Genomic DNA, 21,053 nt, shown 5'->3' on the forward strand with positions numbered 1-21,053 from the left:
ACAAGTTGATCCCAAGAGGGAACAAAATGAATCTGAATTTCTTTCTTGGCAACACGGTCACGGACAAAGTGATAATCCACTTCAACATGCTTAGTACGAGCATGGAAGATAGGATTTGCTGAGAGATAGGTAGCACCGAGATTATCACACCAAATGGTAGGGGCAGAGACTGAGGAAACCTGCAAATCTGTTAACAAGTATTGAAGCCAAATGACTTCAACGGTACCATCAGCAAGGGCTTTATACTCAGCCTCAGTAAAGGAGCGAGCAACAGTGCGTTGCTTGCTGGATTTCCAAAAAATCAGTGTCTGACCAAAAAAGACAAGATAGCCGCCCGTAGACTTGCGATCATCAATACTACCAGCCCAATCTACATCTGTAAAGCCATGTAGAGCAAAAGAGGAGCCTCGAGTGATATGGAAACCATAAGATGCCGTACCTTTAAGATAGCATAAAATATGTTTGACAACAGCCCAATGAGAATCTGTAGGAGCATGCATAAACTGTCAGACTCTATTAACAACAAAGCATATAACTGGACGGGTGAAGGTAAGATATTGAAGAGCACCCACGATTTGACGAAATCGTGTAGGATCAGAGAATGAATGATCCGGTAATAAAATGACTTTCGAAGGGGAAGCTGGAGTATCAATTGGTTTGCAGGAAGTCATACCAGCTCGGGTGAGGATGTCAAGAATATATTTATGTTGACGCAACATTAAACCCATACCAGTAGACTGAACTTCAATACCCAGAAAGTAGTGAACAACACCTAAGTCACGAAGCTTGAATTCATAGCTAAGTAACTGTATAAGGTGATGGAGCATAGCAGAGTTGCTACCCGTGAGCAAAATATCATGAACATACACCAAGAGATAAAAGATATAGTACCATCAAATAAGATAAACAGGGAGGTATCAACCTTGGAAGCTCGGAAACCGATGGAGAGAAAAAAATCACTTAGACAAGTGTACCATGCTCTCGGTGCCTGTTTCAAACCATACAATGATTTGTGCAATCTGTACACGTGAGATGGAAGGGAAGAGTCAACGAAACCTAGAGGCTGTTTCATGTAGACCTCTTCAATAAGAACACCATTGAGGAAGGCATTAAGAATATCAAGCTGATGAATCTTCCAATTTCGCGAAACCGTGATAGAGAAAACCAATCAGACAGTGGCCTGCTTAATAACTGGACTGAAGGTTTCAGAATAATCAATACCTTCCTGCTGGGTAAAACCTCTAGCAACAAGGTGCGCTTTATAGCGCTCAATACTACCATCAACACGATGTTTGATCCGATATACCCATCTACTGCCAACAATGTTCATCAAAGGATAAAATGGAACCAAAGACCAAGTGTGATTTTCGCGTAAAGCGGTGATCTCATCACACATAGCATTATGTCAAACTGCATACCGGTTAGCATCAGAGAATGCAAAAGGCTCAGAAGAGGGAGAATACAGTACCCGTGTGGAGGTAGAAGTAGCGGCAGCAGAAGTAACCAGATTAGTTGTCTTTGGCTGCTGCGGTTTAAGAGTCATAGGATGTCTGCTGTGTGCTGGTGGAGACGCAGGGGAAGACGATTGTAGCAAGGAGACCTGTGGCAGCTGATAAGAAGACAAATCAACCATAAGTTGCAGACCAGTGGAAGAGGATGATAAAGAAGCAGCCTTAAGTACATGACTGTCAGCAGAGGAGGGGCTGGAAGTAGAGACTGAAGCTGCAGGAGTGCTGGCCAGGGAGGGTGAAACAGAGGAGGGACTAGAAAGTGCGATGGGCGAGAATAGGAGTAGGCATGTGATTTCTAAGATAAATAGAGGTTTCAAAAGCATAATTCCATAATAAAAAAGGTGCTTTACATTGCCCTAAAAGAGTAAGACCTATTTCCACAATATGCCTATGACGACGCTCTACTGTTCCATTTTGTTCATGAGTGTGGGGACAAATCAAACGATGATGAATACCAATTGTCTGAAAAAATGTGGATAGTTTTCAGTATTCACCGCCCCAATCAGTTTGAACAGATTTTATTTGTAATGAAAATTGATGTTCGACAAGAGTCTGAAATTGATGAAAAACAGAGTAAACATTAGACTTGGCAACGAGAGGATAATACCATACATATTTAGTATAAGCATAAACAAAGATAACAAAATAACGATGGCCATCTGAAGAAAAAAGAGGAGCAGGGCCCCATACATCACTAAAAATTAATTCAAGTGGAGCAGAAGTTTTGTGACCCGTAGGTCCTAAAGACAAACGCGATGATTTTCCTAAAGGACAACTTTGACATTGAAAATTAAGACGTTTGTTGTTACAAATGATCTTATTTTTCGAGATTAACAATTGAAAAATACATGATGTAGGATGACCTAGTTGACGATGCCATAAATCGGTAGAGGTAGAAGTGCAGGGAGACCAATAGGCTTGAGGAACTGACGTGACGAAAGACTTGGTCAGGGCATAGAGACCATCTTTACTCTGACCTGAGAGAAGGACTTCATGGGTGTTGAAATCATTTACATAAAACACACGAGGGTGAAATTCAAAATAAACATTATTATCAAGACAAAATTTCTGAACAGAGAGCAGATGTTTCGTGATTGCAGGAACATGAAGAACATTAGATAAGGTGAAAGAACGATGTGGTTTATATATTTTTGTATGACCAAGATGAGATATAGGAAAGCCCTTACCATCACCAACATGCAAATTATCATTACCATGATATGGTTCTGAAGCGGTCAAGGTGGCAAGATCAAGTGTGACGTGTTGATTGGCACCGGTATTCGAAACCAATCAACAGAATTGGTTGAGGAGAGATTGCGCTGCACCAGGTTGGCAGTAGGTTGTTGGCCATAACCTCGCTGCTGGAATTAAGGGCAATGGGGAGCTGTATGGCTGAAATTCTAACACAGTTGGCAGCGTGGATTCTGCCACCTATTGCGCTGCCAAGAGCCCTGCCTATTGTCACCGAAGGAGGAGTTTTGGAAGCTGCGGTGATCAGGTCTAGAGCCAGCAAATAGGTTGCCTCTGCTGTTGGACTGGTTGGGACGCTAGCCACCGTTGAAGCTGCCCCTGCTGCGGCCAGAATTGCCAAAAGTCTGGCGCTGCGCAACAAGAGCAAAAGATAGAATGCTGGGTGTGGGCAGCAGAGGAGCATGTATGGCAGCAGAAGATTTGTGCAGAAATTCATATGTGAGGAGATGGCTGTGAAGATCTGCATATGATAAAGGTTCAGCCTTGGTAATAAGACTGGTAACTTAGTCTTTAAACTCTCCCCGAAGACCATGAAACACATATAAATTGAAATCTTCAAGCGAAACTGGCTGACCAGCAGCGGCCAATTCATCAAATAAGGCCTTTGCTTTTATGGAATGTGTTAGGTTGTGCTTTAGCCAACCTTCCTATTTATATAAAGGCAGCAGAACACTGTAGTAATTGTAATGATTACAATATCCTATATTAGAATCTTATTCTGATATATACATGAGTAACTGTAATGATCACAACATCCTATATTAGAATCCTATTCTATAATACATATAAATATTAATAACTCCATTTTCAACTACAAAACAATCTTTAATCAATCTAAAAATAAAACATCAAACAAAATAATAATAATAAAAAATTTATGGACCCTAATCTATTTTTTTGGCATGGTCGAAGGGCAAATTCATCTTCATTGAACTCCCCTCTCCCAACAAACCTTCATTAACACGAATATCAATTACATTTCTTCCATTTTTTTAGTTGAATAAGACATGAGTTGCACATCTTTTTTATAAAATGTTAAGAGATCAAAAAATCATTCTCCATTAATATCACAATAAAAATATATTTTGCAATACGATTATATTATAAAAAGCACTGGACTATTTTTTATTATCCTTAAGAAAAGCATGACCTCCTCGTGATATTGAATGAGTAAACTGAAGGGAATTTAAAGGGGTGACAAACAAAACTTATAGTTTAATTAAGGGTTAAAAAATACTAATTAGGTGGTGTTTGTGTGTTAATCTAAATGTAACACTCAAATTCCAACTCCCTCTACCTTCATTCAAGAATTAATTACCGTAACGTTTTGACGTGAATGGCTTGTGTGGCTTCCCTGAAGTGAAAAGTTTGGGTTTGATTTATATTTTGTTTGTGTTAAAACATTTTACTTTCATAATATTCTGGTATAATGTTTAAGTTGAATTACTTTAAATTAAATTTCTATTTAATCTTGACTATTTTGGAATATTTTCAATTTTAAAATTATATTTGTTTGTATTTGTATTGCATAATTTATAAATAATTTATCTTGAATTTTAATTATGTTTGTTGAATAATTTAATTTTAATTATCTTGTTGTGGCCGAATTTGTTGTTAGGTTGAATTGTGTTGAGATTAAGGGAAGAAGGTGCCTGCTTGTTGCAAAAAAAAAAAAAAAAAAACATAAGAAAAAAAGAGAAATGGAGGAAGGGGAGAGGATGGTTGATCGTTAGGTCATAAATTAAATATTACTGATAGCTTTCTCAACACAATTATTTTGTCAGTAACTATGTCGGTTATTCTGTCAATAAAAATATCACGTCACTATATAATTTGCTTTTTAAAGTCCCACTATAATACCACTTGTCATTTCCTTTGTATAGACTGATTGAATTTTTTTAATGGTATTTTATTAATAAATATAAAAATAAAAAATTATATCGATAAAGATCATTAGAATATATCACCAAAATTTTTTTATCATTGTTTTCATTTATATTTACTTTCTTTTTGGTGGTGTAGAATGATCAAGCCTAAATAATGAATCAGGCCCACCACACTAAATTGGATCTAGGAATTTGTCTACGGCTGCCTCTTGCCCCTCGGGGGGACACAGGAAGGGTGCATATCGACCATTAAACTATAGAATTTTCTGTTTTTGAAAATTTGTGAGGATAAGCACGCCGTGTTAGAAACTTGAGAGTTATGTGTACACACGAACTTATGAGGTAAATTAACAAACACAGAAAATATAACTATATTTTATAAGAAATAAAATAATCATTTAATTCTTCTCTTAAAATTAACTTGTTAATTAAGACTTGGATTCTCCATTAATACAAGTTAGGATTTGATGTCCTGAGAAAACATGAGATTTTGGACATGTATTGCATAGCAATATTAAAAATTTTGAAAAGTGTGTTATTGAAAATGTCTTTAACTTGTCTTCAAAGTATTATTGGCGAAATCCTAAAGATAAATAGGTTTTTATTTTTGAAAAACTTCAAGTATAGATGATGATATTTGAGTGTTTTGGGAAATTCTATGCTTGAAAAATCTGTTTTTTTGTAGGAGTAATGATAAGAGGATCACTCTGATAATTAATTAGTAGTTATCACATTACATTATTTTATAAATTATTTGAATAAATATTGTATTAATGGCTCAATCTTACATTAATAATACAAAACTATCCTTTTAGTATTATTTTTTATATGCTTGCCAATATATAAGCTTCAAATTTCTTATGGTATGTGGCTATTTTTTACTAGCCATTTTTCTTTTTATAGTATGGTTAGAAAATTTTTCATAAAAATATTATTTTACAATATTATATATTTTTTGTAACAGTATGCTTAGAAAATATTTAATAAAAATATTTTTTGGTTTCATTATATACACAACCAATGTTACATTAGGAAAATAACAGGATGCAAATAAGATGAAAATGAAAAGTAAGAAATAAAACAAACAAACGTGGCAAATGATGGGTGGTGGGTCATGAATCTCAAAGTTATTATTAATGATTGCCTGATGATGATTAAAGCAAACAATTCCACGAACACAGTGCATTATAATGTGATTAATATATAAATGTTCCGAAAGGACAAATCACTTTTTTTTTCTTTTAAAACATAGCTGAGAATAATATAGAAAATAATTCAAAAAAAATATAGCTAGTACATAATTTTATCATAATAAAAGCTAGAATCGTAATATTTTTTTTAAAAAATTACTTTTCATATAAAAAAATTAAATTAATATTTTTAAATATATAATTCTGACATACAAATATATAAAAAATATTATTTTAATATATTTTTAATTAAAAAATATTTTTTAAAAGTATGATATACCATATTATCAAAAACTAATTAATAGCATGATTGTAAATTTAAAGGTTAATGAAGAAGCACAAATTACTTTTTTATTTTCTTTTGTGCGGTTCGAATTCTTTTGATGATTTTCTTTTCCTCATCAATGATATGTTCTTCTTGCAAAATGATTTGTTCTTCTTTTGTGTGCGGTTCAAATTCACAGTTTTGTACCCGAAGCAGCTAAGCCATTCCAATTTTTTGAGCTATGGAATAAAGGGATGGGCATCTGGTTCTCCTTAGGGATATATGGGCTACGAATTAGTAGCAGAATAAACAACAAAGTTATAATAAGTTTCAGAGAAAAATCTTCAGATAATATGATGCCGGGATAAAAGTGAAACTTTAACATGTAGTCATGGAAAAGATCATTCATCTTTCTTTCTTTTTTTAATTTTTCTTCTTCTTCTTCTTCTTCTTATCGTTTTTGTGTTTGTGGTGAAATAATATTTTTAACCAGTCTTTCTGCCCTTAATTAAATTTATGTTAAGAATATGACTATATATTTTGAAAATTAAAAAATAATTATTTTGCCGTATTTTGATATGAAGTCTGAAGTATATCTCCTTAATCATCATAAAAAAAGAAAAGAATTAAATATGAAGACAAATTATTCCATTGTATAGGTTTATATACCAAAACAATATAATAACTGGTTCAATGAATTTAATTGTTATGATTGATAAAGGTATTTGGCTGGCTGTTCAGAACGATTTACTCTTATAGGAAGCAGCTTTATGCTAATTTTGTGATACAGAACTGGACAGCACAGACTATCTATTACTGCAATGTTTATGGACAAAATTCTTCTTGTTGATCAACTTTCCCATTAAAATATAAAAACTTTCTGGAGTTTGAGAGAAAATAAAACTTAATAATCATTAAATGATAAATGCTAACATTTAAGTTTTATAAGAACAAACTTGTTATGTATTTTTCTATGTCTTTAATTACCATTATTTTTACTGTATTTATAGATTCTTATAATGAAGTCTTTCATCCAACTAAGGTCTAATTTTATTGCACGAATATATAAGATTAGGAACAAAGCTTTGTTCACGGTCCTAATAATTCTGTTAGTATGACAGTACATCATTGACATTACATTATTTACAAATCTTTATATTTTAGAAAATATTCTTAATTATAAATGAGATGAATATAAAGTAATAATATAGCATGCATAAATAAAATTTTTACGAATCTCTTTTGTTAAGTAGTTTTTTTCAAGTATCAATGAAAGGAATAACGTTAATTTTCTAAATCCTTTCATCCAAATAAGTCAGAAGAAACACAATATAAAAACAACGAACTCCCTATAACCCAATTTGATGAATTTTAATGTAGCTTTATTTTTCTCAAATTTTACTGGCTTGTTTTAAGTATTTTAAGACTTCTTATATATGATGGGATGTAATGAGATGGAATGTTGCTCGGTGTGATTATTTGCGGGATGAGTATAGCTGGATCAGGAGTTGGGGTTATATTGTGATGTATTCATTAGTTATATTCTGATGTATTCAATGTCATGTTTGATCATATATATTTAAAATAAGTGCAAAATTAAGGTTTATAAGATTTGAAATAATGACTGATCATGCTTCCTTGTTTCCTTTCGAAAATGAGAAGATCTAACACCAATCCAAAAAAAAAGAAAAAGGAAAAAAATTGTCATTTTACTTTATAGAGTATTCTGTGCAATGTAGGTGCAGCCAAACTTTTAAAAGGATTTCGATTCTAGCTGCTGGATTCTAAAGTGTAGAATACATATAATGGCTATAATAGATCTTCGAATAATCTTCGGAATTCTAGGATTCATTAAGAGAATTCAAAAACATACAGCGCATAGTAATAATAACAGTAGACTCAGAATCTACTGCGAATAAAGCAAATCACAAGTGCCGACATATAATATTCTTGAGCCTTCATATAACTTGGCAATCGACAAGTAAATCAGGCATTGCACCTTTGCTCTTCGATCCTCTCCCGTCGAAGTTGCATTAAGCTTTTGTTTCTTGGTCTCGATCGGAAGGGAACCTTCTTCTTGTATTTGAATTATATTGCTCCCATGAGTGGCAATAATCACATCATGATGGTGGCTAGAGGGGTTGTGTGCGGTAAATGTAGACACCGATTATCAATACCGACAACAAATTCCACGGAAGTTAAGTGCCCAACTTGCAATAACATGAATCCAATTCCAACCTATGAACAATTCGGTAACAAAGATCGGAGCATCCAAAAGTTAATCGTTAAGGCAAAGGAAAAGATATCAGGCAATGATCTAAGTAGTAGCCAAAAACCAGACTCGATGAATAAGAAGCCCTCCCCCTTGTCATCATCATCGGAGACAAGACCAGCAGGGAAGCGAGCGCTGCTGATCGGGGTGACTTACAAAAGGAAGCACAAGCTTAAGGGGACAATCAATGATGTGAAGAGCATGAGAGAATTGTTGATCCTCAATTTTGGCTTCAAGGAGGAGAACATTCTGGTTCTGACAGGTATGTCTTATGGTCATAGGCAGGCATGCTTGTAGTTTCAATGTACATAGTTCAGATAATTGTTATTCCTTCTCTTATTTTCTGCTCTCACCTTTTTTTTTCATTGCCTTGCTAATGAGTGGAAATCTTCCTTTCGATACGCATATGCTAGTGCATGGGATGCAATCAAATTTATGAGGGATCTACCGTGGGACTCCCATAACCCAGATGAATATCTTCGGATTGGAATTGTAAATTTTTTGTGCAGGAAATGAAGAAAGGAAGGAATAACCATAAATTGGATGTGGAAGAACAACGGTCAAAATAAAATAAATTATCTTGACCGTAGCACTTTCTAAAGTTTAGTCCACTCATTTTTTATTCTTTCTAGCCTAGCTTTCTCCTCTTATATAATAATTAAAATAAACATAAGTCATTAAAAATCGAATTTACTTAAATGAAGAAAAATGTCAAATGCATAACCATATTGTCTGCGTGTGTCCACCTATGGATGATTTCAACTATCACACAAGATGACTGCCCATTTGGATTTATTTTTTCTTTATTAGGAGGTTCGTGGAATCTTGGGTTACATAATGAGGATAGTCTCCTATAAAAATTCATTTGAATCTTTGGTATCTTAGCAATCCATGTAATTAACTTGGTTGTCTGGAAATTTATTTATCGCAAAATACGTGAAGAATAGTTAATGCTTTGTTATTTCTTGCACTACAAAATGCAGAGCAGGAGATAGAACCAGAACTAAGTCCAACAAAGAAAAACATCCTGAAATCCCTGGAATGGCTCGTGAAGGGCTGTCAGGCAGGTGACTCCCTCGTATTCTACTTCTCCGGCCATGGCTTAAGTCAACCAGATTTTGAAGGCGATGAGCGAGATGGGTTTGCCGAAAATATTTGTCCGGTGGATTTCATGACCGAAGGCATGATCGTTGACAATGATATTAATTCAACCATTGTTTGGCCGCTCAAAAAAGGTGTCACTCTTCATGCAATTGTCGATGCCTGTCACAGCGGAACCGTCCTTGATCTTGAGCATGTCTACAATAGGCAAGAGTAAGTTTCATCCCTTTGCGATTGTTATAAAGCTTGCAAGGTTCGATACATCACCAAGCTTCAGCCGCTCATTTATTTGTTATCCTGCTTTGCGTAGTTTCACCTTTATAGGATGAAAATGCATATTTCTTCTTTGCAACAGAAACAAATGGGAAGATAACAGCCCTCTATCTGGAAATGCTAGGAAACATCCGGATGGTGGATTGGCAATATCTCTCAGTGCGTGTCTTGATAATCAAGTTGCTGCTGATACCACCGTAAGATAAGCACTGTAGTTCAATAATATTCTCTCTATTATCTACCTACAAATTTCAATATTCTGAAGTGATATAATTAATATGATTAATTGTTGTATCTTCAGAGGAAATATTTGAATTAGCTAACTCGTCTATTTACATGAATTTTCAGGCATTCACAGGAAAGACAATGAATGGAGCTATGACCTTCCTTTTAATTAAAATTATGAAGAAATATCACGGAGCAACATATGGTGACCTACTTGATATGATGCATGAAGAATTGGAGAAAGCTAATGAAAGCAGATGCTTTGCTGAAAAAATCTTCAAAAAAATAACGAAAAACATGTTATTGCAGGTCATCTTCTGTCATAAACTTACTGTTTCCCTGGTTTAGAAAATATCTTCATATGAATTCTCATAGTGTTGTTTGATGTGTGCAGAAGCCTCAGATTTCAGCTTCCAAACCATTCGATGTTTACAAGGAACATTTTCTTCTGTAATCGTGAGAGCAAGAAACTAAAATAACAGCATGTCTATGACTAGCGAGTCTCTCTGATAATAAGCAAGGAAAGGGGAAAAACATTTTCCTTCAGTTTCTTGATTGGCCTAATAGGCAAATCTCTATTTATCATACTACTTTTGGCAATCAGTGAATATCCTTAACCTACCAAGCGAACGTTTTGTTCTGGATCAACTCCGTGTCCCTAGATCATTGAAGAGTTCGAAACTGAACTTGTTTGCTTCTGGGTCCTGATTGTGTATTCTATATATGTGGAATAACATATTGTTGGTTAAAGCAATTTATTTGTGAACTTTTTATTTTAAGCGTTACAAGATACAAAAAATATAACATATACTAGCTCTAGTTCATATATATATCAAATAATGATGATAACAATATGTATTAATTAACTATGTTTAGTAAATAATCAATCTATTTTCATACTTTTCTTGATTCATTATCAATTATCTATCTATATATAAATTTGTACATATTAATTTACAGAAATTAGAACTCGGTAATAAAATTAACAAAATATAAAAAGGACCCGTTAAACAAACCACTATTTATATCATTACAACACACCTAAGTTGATAATTTGACATGAGTTCCAACAATTCACAAACAAATACAATTGTAGAAAATTTAAAACAAATCATAACATGTACAGAATTATGTATCCATACAACATGTTTGTTAGAGGAAAAAAAAATCAAGTAACACAAAAAAAAATACATATTCTACAAAAATATACAAAAAGAAAAATTAACATTTCAAAATTGTGTTTAAATTTAAAAAATGATAGATTTACTTAAAATGAAAAAACCGCAATAAAATTGTTGTTGTGACTGGAAATGGGGAGAAGAGGGTCGACCAAGTCATATATATTAACCATTACCAATAGAATTACCGACGAACTAGTTCTATCTGTCAATATGTCGGCAATTCTGTCAGTATAAGTTACATATCATTGTTTGGATTTCTCTATTTGAATCAAATTGTAATTTCATTGGTAAAAGCGTCCACAAAAAATTACACATCATTATGCTTTTTGGATTTTTTAAATTTCTTTTTTCAATCTTGATGCTTGGAAAAGATTGTGTTAGGTTTTATCCTTAGCCCACAAAAGAATTGATTTTAATCTTGAGCCTATAAAAAAAATTGAGATTGTTTGATCCTTAACTTGTAAAAAAATTGAGTTTAATCATGAGATCGTAAAAAGATTGTATAATTAGTTTGGCTTACATATTAAGTGGATCGTGTGTTATAGTGAATACTTGAACATGGGCTTAAGGAGTGAAGTAGGTAATTTTTCAAATCACTAAGAAATTGGTATGTCTCTCTTTATTGTTATCTCTTTAATTTATGCATCTTAATTAATACTAATTGTTGATTCTAGCATCATTAAAGAGTTTGATATTAATTTAGATAATCTTGGGCTCATTGAAGATTAATTTTTGAAGTGTTAGAATTATTCAGTAAGGCCCTAGTTCACCCCCTTTTAGACTTTTTTAAATCTTTCACCTCTATTACTAGTCTTGAACTTTTGCGTTCTAGAAGCACATCCGACCCATCACCTAAGAGCATCTTTATTGGTAAAAGTCATTTAGAAGATCCAAATTACTAAAATAACATTTTAAATAGTGTAAATATGATTTTCTTCTTATGTCCACTCCAATAAAAAAATGTTATTTAAACAACAAAATTATATTTTAATATACTTGATAGTAATGTAACTACTTACTTGTAACTAATTTAATTAATATTTATGTAATATAATCATCTTATTAACTATACAATTGATATGAGTAATTTATCATAAATAAATATAAACTAATAAAGCAATATGAAAGTTAAAAGATATAATTTTAAGACCAAAAATTAAAATTTTCAAATAAAAAATTACATATATGAATATTTTTAAATTTATATTAGACTGCTAAAATTTCAATTTTTTTTTTTTAAATCTGAACTTTGAAAAATATAACCGCCAACATTTTTTATATAAAGATTTTGAAATTTGAAACAAAAAATACATGTATAAAAATATTCATATACTAGAACATTTTGTTTTCTCCATCCTTTATTTTTATTTACCTTAAAGTTCATCATAAATCAGTCTAATTTCAATTTTTATGATGCTTTTCATTTTGATGATGAGACTGCTATGTTTGCTTTCCAAGTTGTTATTGTAGTTATTGTTGAAAAAGAATTGAATCATCAAAGGTGAAGAATAAAGTCTCGTGGTTCTATTCTTGGTCACAATGTTATCAATTATAATAGAAAGGAAGGTGAATAAAGACTATATAATGATTATTTTACTGAAAATTATAAATTCATTAAAAGCCAATTTCAAAGTAGGTTTAGGATGAGTTGTTGTCTTTTCCTCCATATCGCAAATGCAGTGGAAGGTCATAATCCATACTTTATGAAAAAGCTAGATATTATTGGTGTTTTTGCTTATCTTGCCTTCATAAGGAAAATATAGTACAAATGATACTTACATATGACATTCTTGTAGATCTTATTGTTGAATATCTTTGAATTCGAGAAAATATTACAAAAAGGTCTTAGATGTTTCACCAAATCAATTGTAGAAATTTTTAGTGATTGGTACCTAGATCTCAACACCAAGAAGATTTGATCAAACATTTATGGTAATAATATGGTGACATGTAGAACCATAAGATTTGAGCTTCTTATTTTATCATTATTTTAAAGTAATTTCAAGTTGTTCTATTTTCCTTTATGATTGTTACACTTAATTAACAATACTTATTTTTGTGCGTTAAAAGAACTTGAAAAAAGTTTTATAAATTGATATCAATATTATAATAAGATAAAATTAAACCCTAATCAATATATTTAAAATAAACAAGAAATTTCAAAGTAATACATCAAATAAGCTAATTAAAAATTTAAACCCCTCTTTTCCATAATTTTACAACTTTGTATTTTAAAAATAAGCCGCGTCAATCAAGCTCAACACTTCCATCCACACGATGCTTTATCATGTATACCCATCGACTACCAACAACGTTCATCGAAGGATGAAAGGGAATCAAGGACCAGGTGTTATTGGAGTGTAAGGCCTGAATTTCATTGTGCATAGCACCATGCCACGCCTCATACCTGTCAACATTAGAGAATGCAATAGGCTTAAAGGTAGGAGAGGACATTACTAGAGAGATAGGTGCAACAGAGGAGGTTGTAGACATTGTGAGAAGTGTAGTTTTTGGTATCTATGGGAAAAGAACTATCAAATATTGATGAGTGGGAGATCAAGAGGGAGAAGAATCTGAATTCAAAAGTTGCTAAAGCGGATAAGAGAAGATATCAACAAAAAGTTACAGACCTACAAGGATCTGCCGAAGGACCTGAGTTCGCAGTAGCAAATGAAGGAGAGCCTGATGCAGAATCTGTGTTGGCTGCACTAATAGACTTGGAAAGATGCATTTCTAAAGGAGGAGAACATGTTCCTGCATAATGATTGTCGCACGTCAAAATCTGCGCAGCGTCCGATGGTGATTTTTCGTTTGTTTTGCTGATTTGGTTCATTGAAGTCGCCACCTAGTATTTTGGTCACTAGAAACCCTAACTAGTCTTTCAGAGATTCTAAGACAAGGGACTGGTTGCGTAAAGGGAAGGTATTAGCACCCCTAGTATGCCCTACCTAAGGTAAGCTGCTTGGTGTTTGGTTTGCTCTATAATTTCTATGGTGTTGGTGTTTTCTAATCCCATTAACTTTCCTAGGTTTGATTCAAATAAAATTTATTTGGATAGAAATCCAAGGAGATTCCATGTGCTTTGAAAGCTCATTTTTCCCTTAGTATTTCAAGACTTTGCGACTCGTAAATCGCAAGGAGGAGGGACAAAAAAATTTAGAAATCTAGGGCACTAAAAAACCTATATTTTTTAGTATTTTATACTATCATGGCTCGTAAACCATGGAGCAAAAACAAATAAATTGAAATGTCCTTGATTATAATCAAGGCTTTTTTCACGGATGTGTGCGGATTTATTACTCCCAATAATATTTTGGATATTCGTCCCTTAAGGATTTCTTTATCCAAACATTAGCGGTAAATAATAGATGAATTCCCCCCCAACTAGGATTTTTATATTTTTTGAAATATTGGTCAATACCCTTTGGAGTTTTACAAACATGTTGTAAAATCCAGAAATGCAAGAAAATAATTTTTTTGTTGTGTTTACGAAATCCATGCAAAAACACCTTTGTCGAAACTTCAAATATTATATATATATATGAATTCAAAACATGTTAGGGTATTGGCCGTATGCAACAAAAAAAAATATTTTTATATATTTTTTTTGTTAAGAAAAAAAACACAAACATCACAGTTAATCACAATTAATTGTGGGCTTGACGAGATTCAGCAAGGCTCAACCGTTACTGGCTCACACTAGTAACCGGTTCTGCCACTGTTGCATGCATATGCATGCTACAGTGGCAAGGTAATTAAATTAGCAAAACCAGTGAAAGAAAGACTTACCTGTAAGGCAACGGCTGGAGGCGTATTATAGAATAGGATTCTAATATAGGATGTTGTAATCATTACAGTTACTCATGTATCTATCAGAATAGGATTCTAATATAGGATGTTGTAATCATTACAGTTACTCATGTATCTATCAGAATAGGATTCTAATATAGGATGTTGTAATCATTACAGTTATTGCAGTGTTCTACTGCCTCTATATAAATAGGAAGGTTGGCTAAGGCATAACCTAACACATTCTATTATTCTCAACTTGGTATCAGAGCAACAAAATCCTAAAATAAATTAAACCTAATTTTCTCATAGCCTCCCAACCTCCCCTTTTCAATGGAACAGCCACCACATACATCTTCAAATTCTGCAGCACCAGCAGTCCAGCTTTCTTCTTCTCCGACAGTGCAGCCCTTTTCTCTTGCAGCGCCTCCTCTGATTTCCTCTACTACGTCACCGCCTGGATTCTCCTCTGCCATGGCTGGTGAACGCATTATCTCTCTTTCTCACACTCATCAAGTCATCTCCCTCAAATTAACAAACACCAATTATTTATATTGGCGTATGCAAATGCTACCTTATCTCCTAGGCCAAGGAGTTTTTGGTTTTGTTGATGGCTCCAACACATGTCCATCAACACATGTTCTTGCCCATGATGGTATCTCTCTTCAGGTAAATCCGCTTTTTCAAACCTGGAAACAACAGGACCAACTCATTCTAAGTGCTCTTCTTTCCTCCCTATCTATGGAAGTTTTGCATCTTGTTGTTGGTTGTCAAAGTTCTTGTTCAGCTTGGGGCACTCTTGAGCGAGCTCTCGCTTCCACCTCCAACTCTCGTATTATGCAACTTCACGGCTCTCTTCAGGATCTTTGACAGGTTGATGAATCAGTAACTCAATTTATGCAAAAAGCGAAGGCCTTATTTGATGAATTGGCCGCTGCTGGTCGGCCAGTTTCACTTGAAGATTTCAATTTATATGTGTTTCGTGGTCTTCAGGGAGAGTTTAAAGACTTAGTTACCAGTCTTATTACCAAGGCTGAACCTTTATCATATGCAGATCTTCACAACCATCTTCTCACACATGAATTTCTTCACAAATCTTCTGCTTCCATACATGCTCCTCTGCTGCCCACACCCAGCATTCCATCTTCTGCTCTTGTTGCACAGTGCCAGACTTTTGGCAATTTTGGCCGTAGTAGGGGCCGCTTCAATGGTGGCTGGCATCCCAACCAGTCCAACAGCAGAGGCAACCGATTTGCTGGCTCTAGACCTGATCACCGCAGCTTCCAAAACTCCTCCTTCGGTGACAATAGGCAAGGCTCTTGGCAGCGTAATAAGGGGCAGAATCCACGCTGTCAACTGTGTCAGAATTTCGGCCATACAGCTCCCCATTGCCCTCAATTCCAGTAACGAGGTTATGGCCAACAACCTACTGCCAACCTGGTGCAGCGCAATCTCTCCTCAACCGGTTCTGTTGATTGGTTTCCAGATACCGGTGCCAATCAACACGTCACACCTGATCTTGCCACCTTGACCGCTTCAGAACCGTACCTTGGTAATAATAATTTGCATGTTGGTGATGGTAAGGGCCTTCCTATATCTCATCTTGGTCATACAAAAATATATACACCACATCGTTCTTTCACCTTATCTAATGTTCTTCATGTTCCTGCAATCACAAAACCTCTACTCTTTATTCAGAAATTTTGTCTTGATAATAATGTTTATTTTGAATTTCACCCTCGTGTGTTTTATGTCAAGGATTTCAACACCCATGAAGTCCTTCTCTCAGGTCAGAGTAAAGATGGTCTCTATGCCCTGACCAAGTCTTCTGTCACGTCAGTTCCTCAAGCCTATTGGTCTCCCTGCACTTCTACCTCTTTCGATTTATGGCATCGTCGACTAGGTCATCCTACTTCACGTATCTTTCAATTGTTAATCTCGAAAAATAAGATTATTTGTAACAACAAACGTCTTAATTTTCAATGTCAAAGTTGTCCTTTAGGAAAATCATCGCGTTTGTCTTTAGGACCTACTGGTCACAAAACTTCTGCTCCACTTGAATTAATTTTTAGTGATGTATGGGGCCTTGCTCCTCTTTTTTCTTCAGATGGCTATCGTTATTTTGTTATCTTCGTTGATGCTTATACTAAATATGTATGGTATTATCCTCTAGTTGCCAAGTCTGATGTTGACTCTGTTTTTCATCAATTTCAAACTCTTGTCGAACGTCAATTTTCCTTAAAAATAAAATCTGTTCAAACTGATTGGGGTGGTGAATACCGAAAACTATCCACATTTTTTCAGACCATTGGTATTCATCATCGTCTGATTTGTCCCCACACTCATGAACAAAATGGAACAGTAGAGCGTCGTCATAGGCATATTGTGGAAACAGGTCTTACTCTTTTAGGGCAATGTAAAGCACCTTTTCGATTCTGGAATTATGCTTTTGAAACCTCTGTTTATCTTATAAATCACATGCCTACTCCTATTCTTGCCCATCGCTCTCCATTTGATTGTTTATTTCAACGGTCTCTTGATTATCATTTTTTGCGTACCTTTGGGTGTCTTTGTTTTTCTTTTTTGCGTCCATATAATAATCATAAATTGGATTTTCGTTCCTCTCCATGTGTGTTTTTTGGATATAGTTCCTCGCATCTTGGTTATCGATGTCTTGACATTGCATCTCACCGTATTTATATTTCCCGTCATGTCCACTTCCATGAACATGTGTTTCCATTTGATAATTCTGAACAGATTGCAAAGGTCTCCACCACAACCCCCACCCCACCCACTACTGTCACCCTCCTAAATTTGCTAAACCACCCATCGCTACCCGATTTCACTAGCCACCCAAACAGCCCACAACACTCCGCTTTGCCATTCCAAACAGCCACCCGACCACAGCCTCCACCCATCCCTTGGCCATCATCCCATGCTTGTTTATCTAACCCTTATGATGCAGGTTCAGATCGTCAATTGGTCTCCTCTCCTCATGGTCTTGGGGCACTTTCTAGTCCCTCCTCTGCTTCGCCCTCCCTGGCTAACACTCCTGCCGCTTCAGTCTCTACCTCCAGCCCCTCCTCTACTGACAGTCCTATGCTTGAGGCTACTTCTTTATCATCCTCTCCCACTGGTCTGCAACTTATGGTTGATTTGTCTTCTTATCAGCTGCCACAGGTCTCCTCGCTACAACCATCTTCCCCTGCGTCTCCACTAGCACACAGCAGACATCCTATGACTCTTAGACCGCGGCAGCCGAAGACAGCTAATCTAGTTGCTTCCACTGCCGCTACTTCTACCTCCACACGGGTACTGTATTCTCCCTCTTCTGAGCCTTTTGCATTCTCTGATGCTGACCGATATCTAGTTTGGCATAATGCTATGTGTGATGAGATCGCCGCTTTACGCGAAAATCGCACTTGGTCTTTGGTTCCATTTCATCCTTCGATGAACGTTGTTGGTAGTAGATGGGTATATCAGATCAAACGTCGTGTTGATGGTAGTATTGAGCGCTATAAAGCGCGCCTTGTTGCTAGAGGTTTTACCCAGCAGGAAGGTATTGATTATTCTGAAACCTTCAGTCCAGTTATTAAGCAAGCCACTGTCCGATTGGTTTTCTCTATTGCGGTTTCGCGAAATTGGAAGATTCATCAGCTTGATATTCATAATGCCTTCCTCAATGGTGTTCTTACTGAAGAGGTCTATATGAAACAGCCTCCAAGTTTCGTTGACTCTTCTCTTCCATCTCATGTGTGTAGATTGCACAAATCATTGTATGGTTTGAAACAGGCACCGAGAGCATGGTACACTCGTCTAAGTGATTTTTTGCTCTCCATCGGTTTCCGAGCTTCCAAGGTTGACACCTCCCTGTTTATCTTATCTGATGGTACTAATATCTTTTATCTCCTGGTGTATGTTGATGATATTCTGCTCACGGGTAGCAACTCTGTTATGCTTCATCACCTTATACAGTTACTCAGCTCTGAGTTCAAGCTTCGTGACTTAGGTGATGTTCACTACTTTCTGGGTATTGAAGTTCAGTCTACCAGTATGGGTTTAATGCTGCGTCAACATAAATATATTCTTGACATCCTCACTCGAGCTGGTATGACTTCCTGCAAACCAGTTGATACTCCAGTCTCCCCTTCAAAAGTCATTTTATTATCGGATCATTCATTCTCTGATCCTACATGATTTTGTCAAATCGTGGGTGCTCTTCAATATCTTACCTTCACCCATCCAGATATATGCTTTGCTGTTAACAGAGTCTGTCAGTTTATGCATGCTCCTACAGATTCTCATTGGGCCGCTGTCAAACTTATTTTACGTTATCTTAAAGGTACGGCATCTTATGGTTTCCATATCACTCGAGGCTCCTCTTTTGCTCTACATGGCTTTACAGATGCAGATTGGGCTGGTAGTATTGATGATCGCAAGTCTACGAGCGGCTATCTTGTCTTTTTTGGTCAGACGCCGATTTCTTGGAAATCCGGCAAGCAACGCACTGTTGCTCGCTCCTCTACTGAGGCTGAGTATAAAGCCCTTGCTGATGGTACCGCTGTAGTCATTTGGCTTCAATACTTGTTAACAGATTTGCAGGTTCCCTCAGTCTCTGCCCCTACCATTTGGTGTGATAATCTTGGTGCTACCTATCTCTCAACAAATCCTATCTTCCATGCTCGTACTAAGCATGTTGAAGTGGATTATCACTTTGTTCGTGACCGTGTTGCCAAGAAAGAAATTCAGATTCGTTTTATTCCCTCTCGAGATCAACTTGCTGATGTCTTCACTAAACCGCTTCCTGTTGCATCCTTTACTGCTTTTCGATTCAAGCTTCGGGTTGATCCCCCACCCTCAGCTTTAGGGGGCATATTATAGAATAGGATTCTAATATAGGATGTTGTAATCATTACAATTACTCATGTATCTATCAGAATAGGATTCTAATATAGGATGTTGTAATCATTACAGTTACTGCAGTGTTCTACTGCCTCGATATAAATAGGAAGGTTGGCTAAGGCACAACCTAACACATTCTATTATTCTCAACTAGGCGAAGTGGAGGGAGACGAATGGAAGCTGCTCACGAAGGACGCCCTTGCTCACTGCTCCCCGTGGAGACAGGTTAATTTGCTGGCTGAAAGATTGTTGTCTCAATGGTGGCCTTGCTACAATGACTGGTGATGACCGCGCACCCCTGTTCCTTCTTGCTCCTGGTGCAGAGAAGAAAACACGGCTATTGCTGGGGCGATGGGGAAGAGATATGGCAAGGCAGGCGACTAGGACCAGCTGCTGGTGTAGAGGCGAGACTGGTCACAGCGCTATTGCTGAAGGTTACAGTGCAGAGGCTGAAGCTGCTAAAGCTTGCAATGCTGTCATGTTAATTTTTGGTGTTGTCGTTGCAGAGGAAATAACCAGTGAGGAGGAAGATTGCGGGAGAGCCGTTTCTGGAGGCTGTGTTGACAGAGAGGGAAGGTCGGTTGGCTGAAGGGGAAAATGGTGGGCTGTTGATGAGAGGGAGAGGTCGGTTGGCTGAGGGGGGAAATGGTGGGGTGTTGATGAGAGGGAAAGGCTATTGGAGGCTTGGGGGTTCTGTGACCAAAATCTCCAAAGCCGGGGGAGCTGCTGGTGGCTGGCTTAGACTTGAAGATGAGAGGATGAAGAAGAGATGGAAAGCCAGAGGGGCTGGTGTGTTCTTTGCTCGGCTGAGGGGAAGAAAAAAACGAAGGGAAAAGGTTGGACTCGGGGAGAAGGGATTGTTGGTGCTGTGGTCGGATCTTTGTGGGGGTGTAGTGGCTGAGATGGAGAAAAATGAAGGGGCTCTCGCTGGTGGCTGGCTTAGAGAGAAAAAAAAAATTAGAAAGATAGGGGCGACGACTTCGTTTCGGCTGGGAGAAAAAATTAGGTTTTATAGTTTTTTGTGTTTGCCCTAAATTTCTCTCTTTAAAAAAAATGATCCTCCCTCAATTTTCCTCTCCCCTTAATATATACCTGGATGTTCACTTATATAGAAAATCTCTACGTGTGGTATTTAAGGAAATATTACAATAATTATTGCAGAGATTGTCTTCTATAACCAACACCAACAAATCCCATGTATATGGTA

At 36.0% G+C, this 21,053-nt stretch overlaps 1 protein-coding gene across 1 annotated transcript; it reads left to right on the forward strand.

Annotated features, from left to right (window-relative positions):
* The first annotated feature begins 8,136 nt into the window (after positions 1 to 8,136).
* LOC118048744 (metacaspase-1) lies at positions 8,137 to 10,740 on the forward strand. The gene is made up of 5 exons (XM_035058550.2): positions 8,137 to 8,637; positions 9,359 to 9,689; positions 9,832 to 9,946; positions 10,098 to 10,283; positions 10,369 to 10,740. Exons 1-5 carry the CDS (start codon positions 8,205 to 8,207, stop codon positions 10,426 to 10,428), a joined length of 1,125 nt encoding a protein of 374 aa, XP_034914441.1. The 5' UTR covers positions 8,137 to 8,204; the 3' UTR covers positions 10,429 to 10,740.
* Positions 10,741 to 21,053: the final 10,313 nt, after the last annotated feature.

Source organism: Populus alba, chromosome 17 (assembly GCF_005239225.2).
Source record: "Populus alba chromosome 17, ASM523922v2, whole genome shotgun sequence".
In the NCBI taxonomy this organism is placed as follows: domain Eukaryota; kingdom Viridiplantae; phylum Streptophyta; class Magnoliopsida; order Malpighiales; family Salicaceae; genus Populus; species Populus alba.

Bases quoted from the DNA above. Each gene is read 5' to 3' on its own strand.
- LOC118048744 (XM_035058550.2), top strand. From the start codon at position 8,205: ATGAGTGGCAATAATCACATCATGATGGTGGCTAGAGGGGTTGTGTGC. The intron at 8,638-9,358 runs GTATGTCTTATG...TACAAAATGCAG, and splicing joins GAACATTCTGGTTCTGACAG to AGCAGGAGATAGAACCAGAA. The intron at 9,947-10,097 runs GTAAGATAAGCA...ATGAATTTTCAG, and splicing joins AAGTTGCTGCTGATACCACC to GCATTCACAGGAAAGACAAT.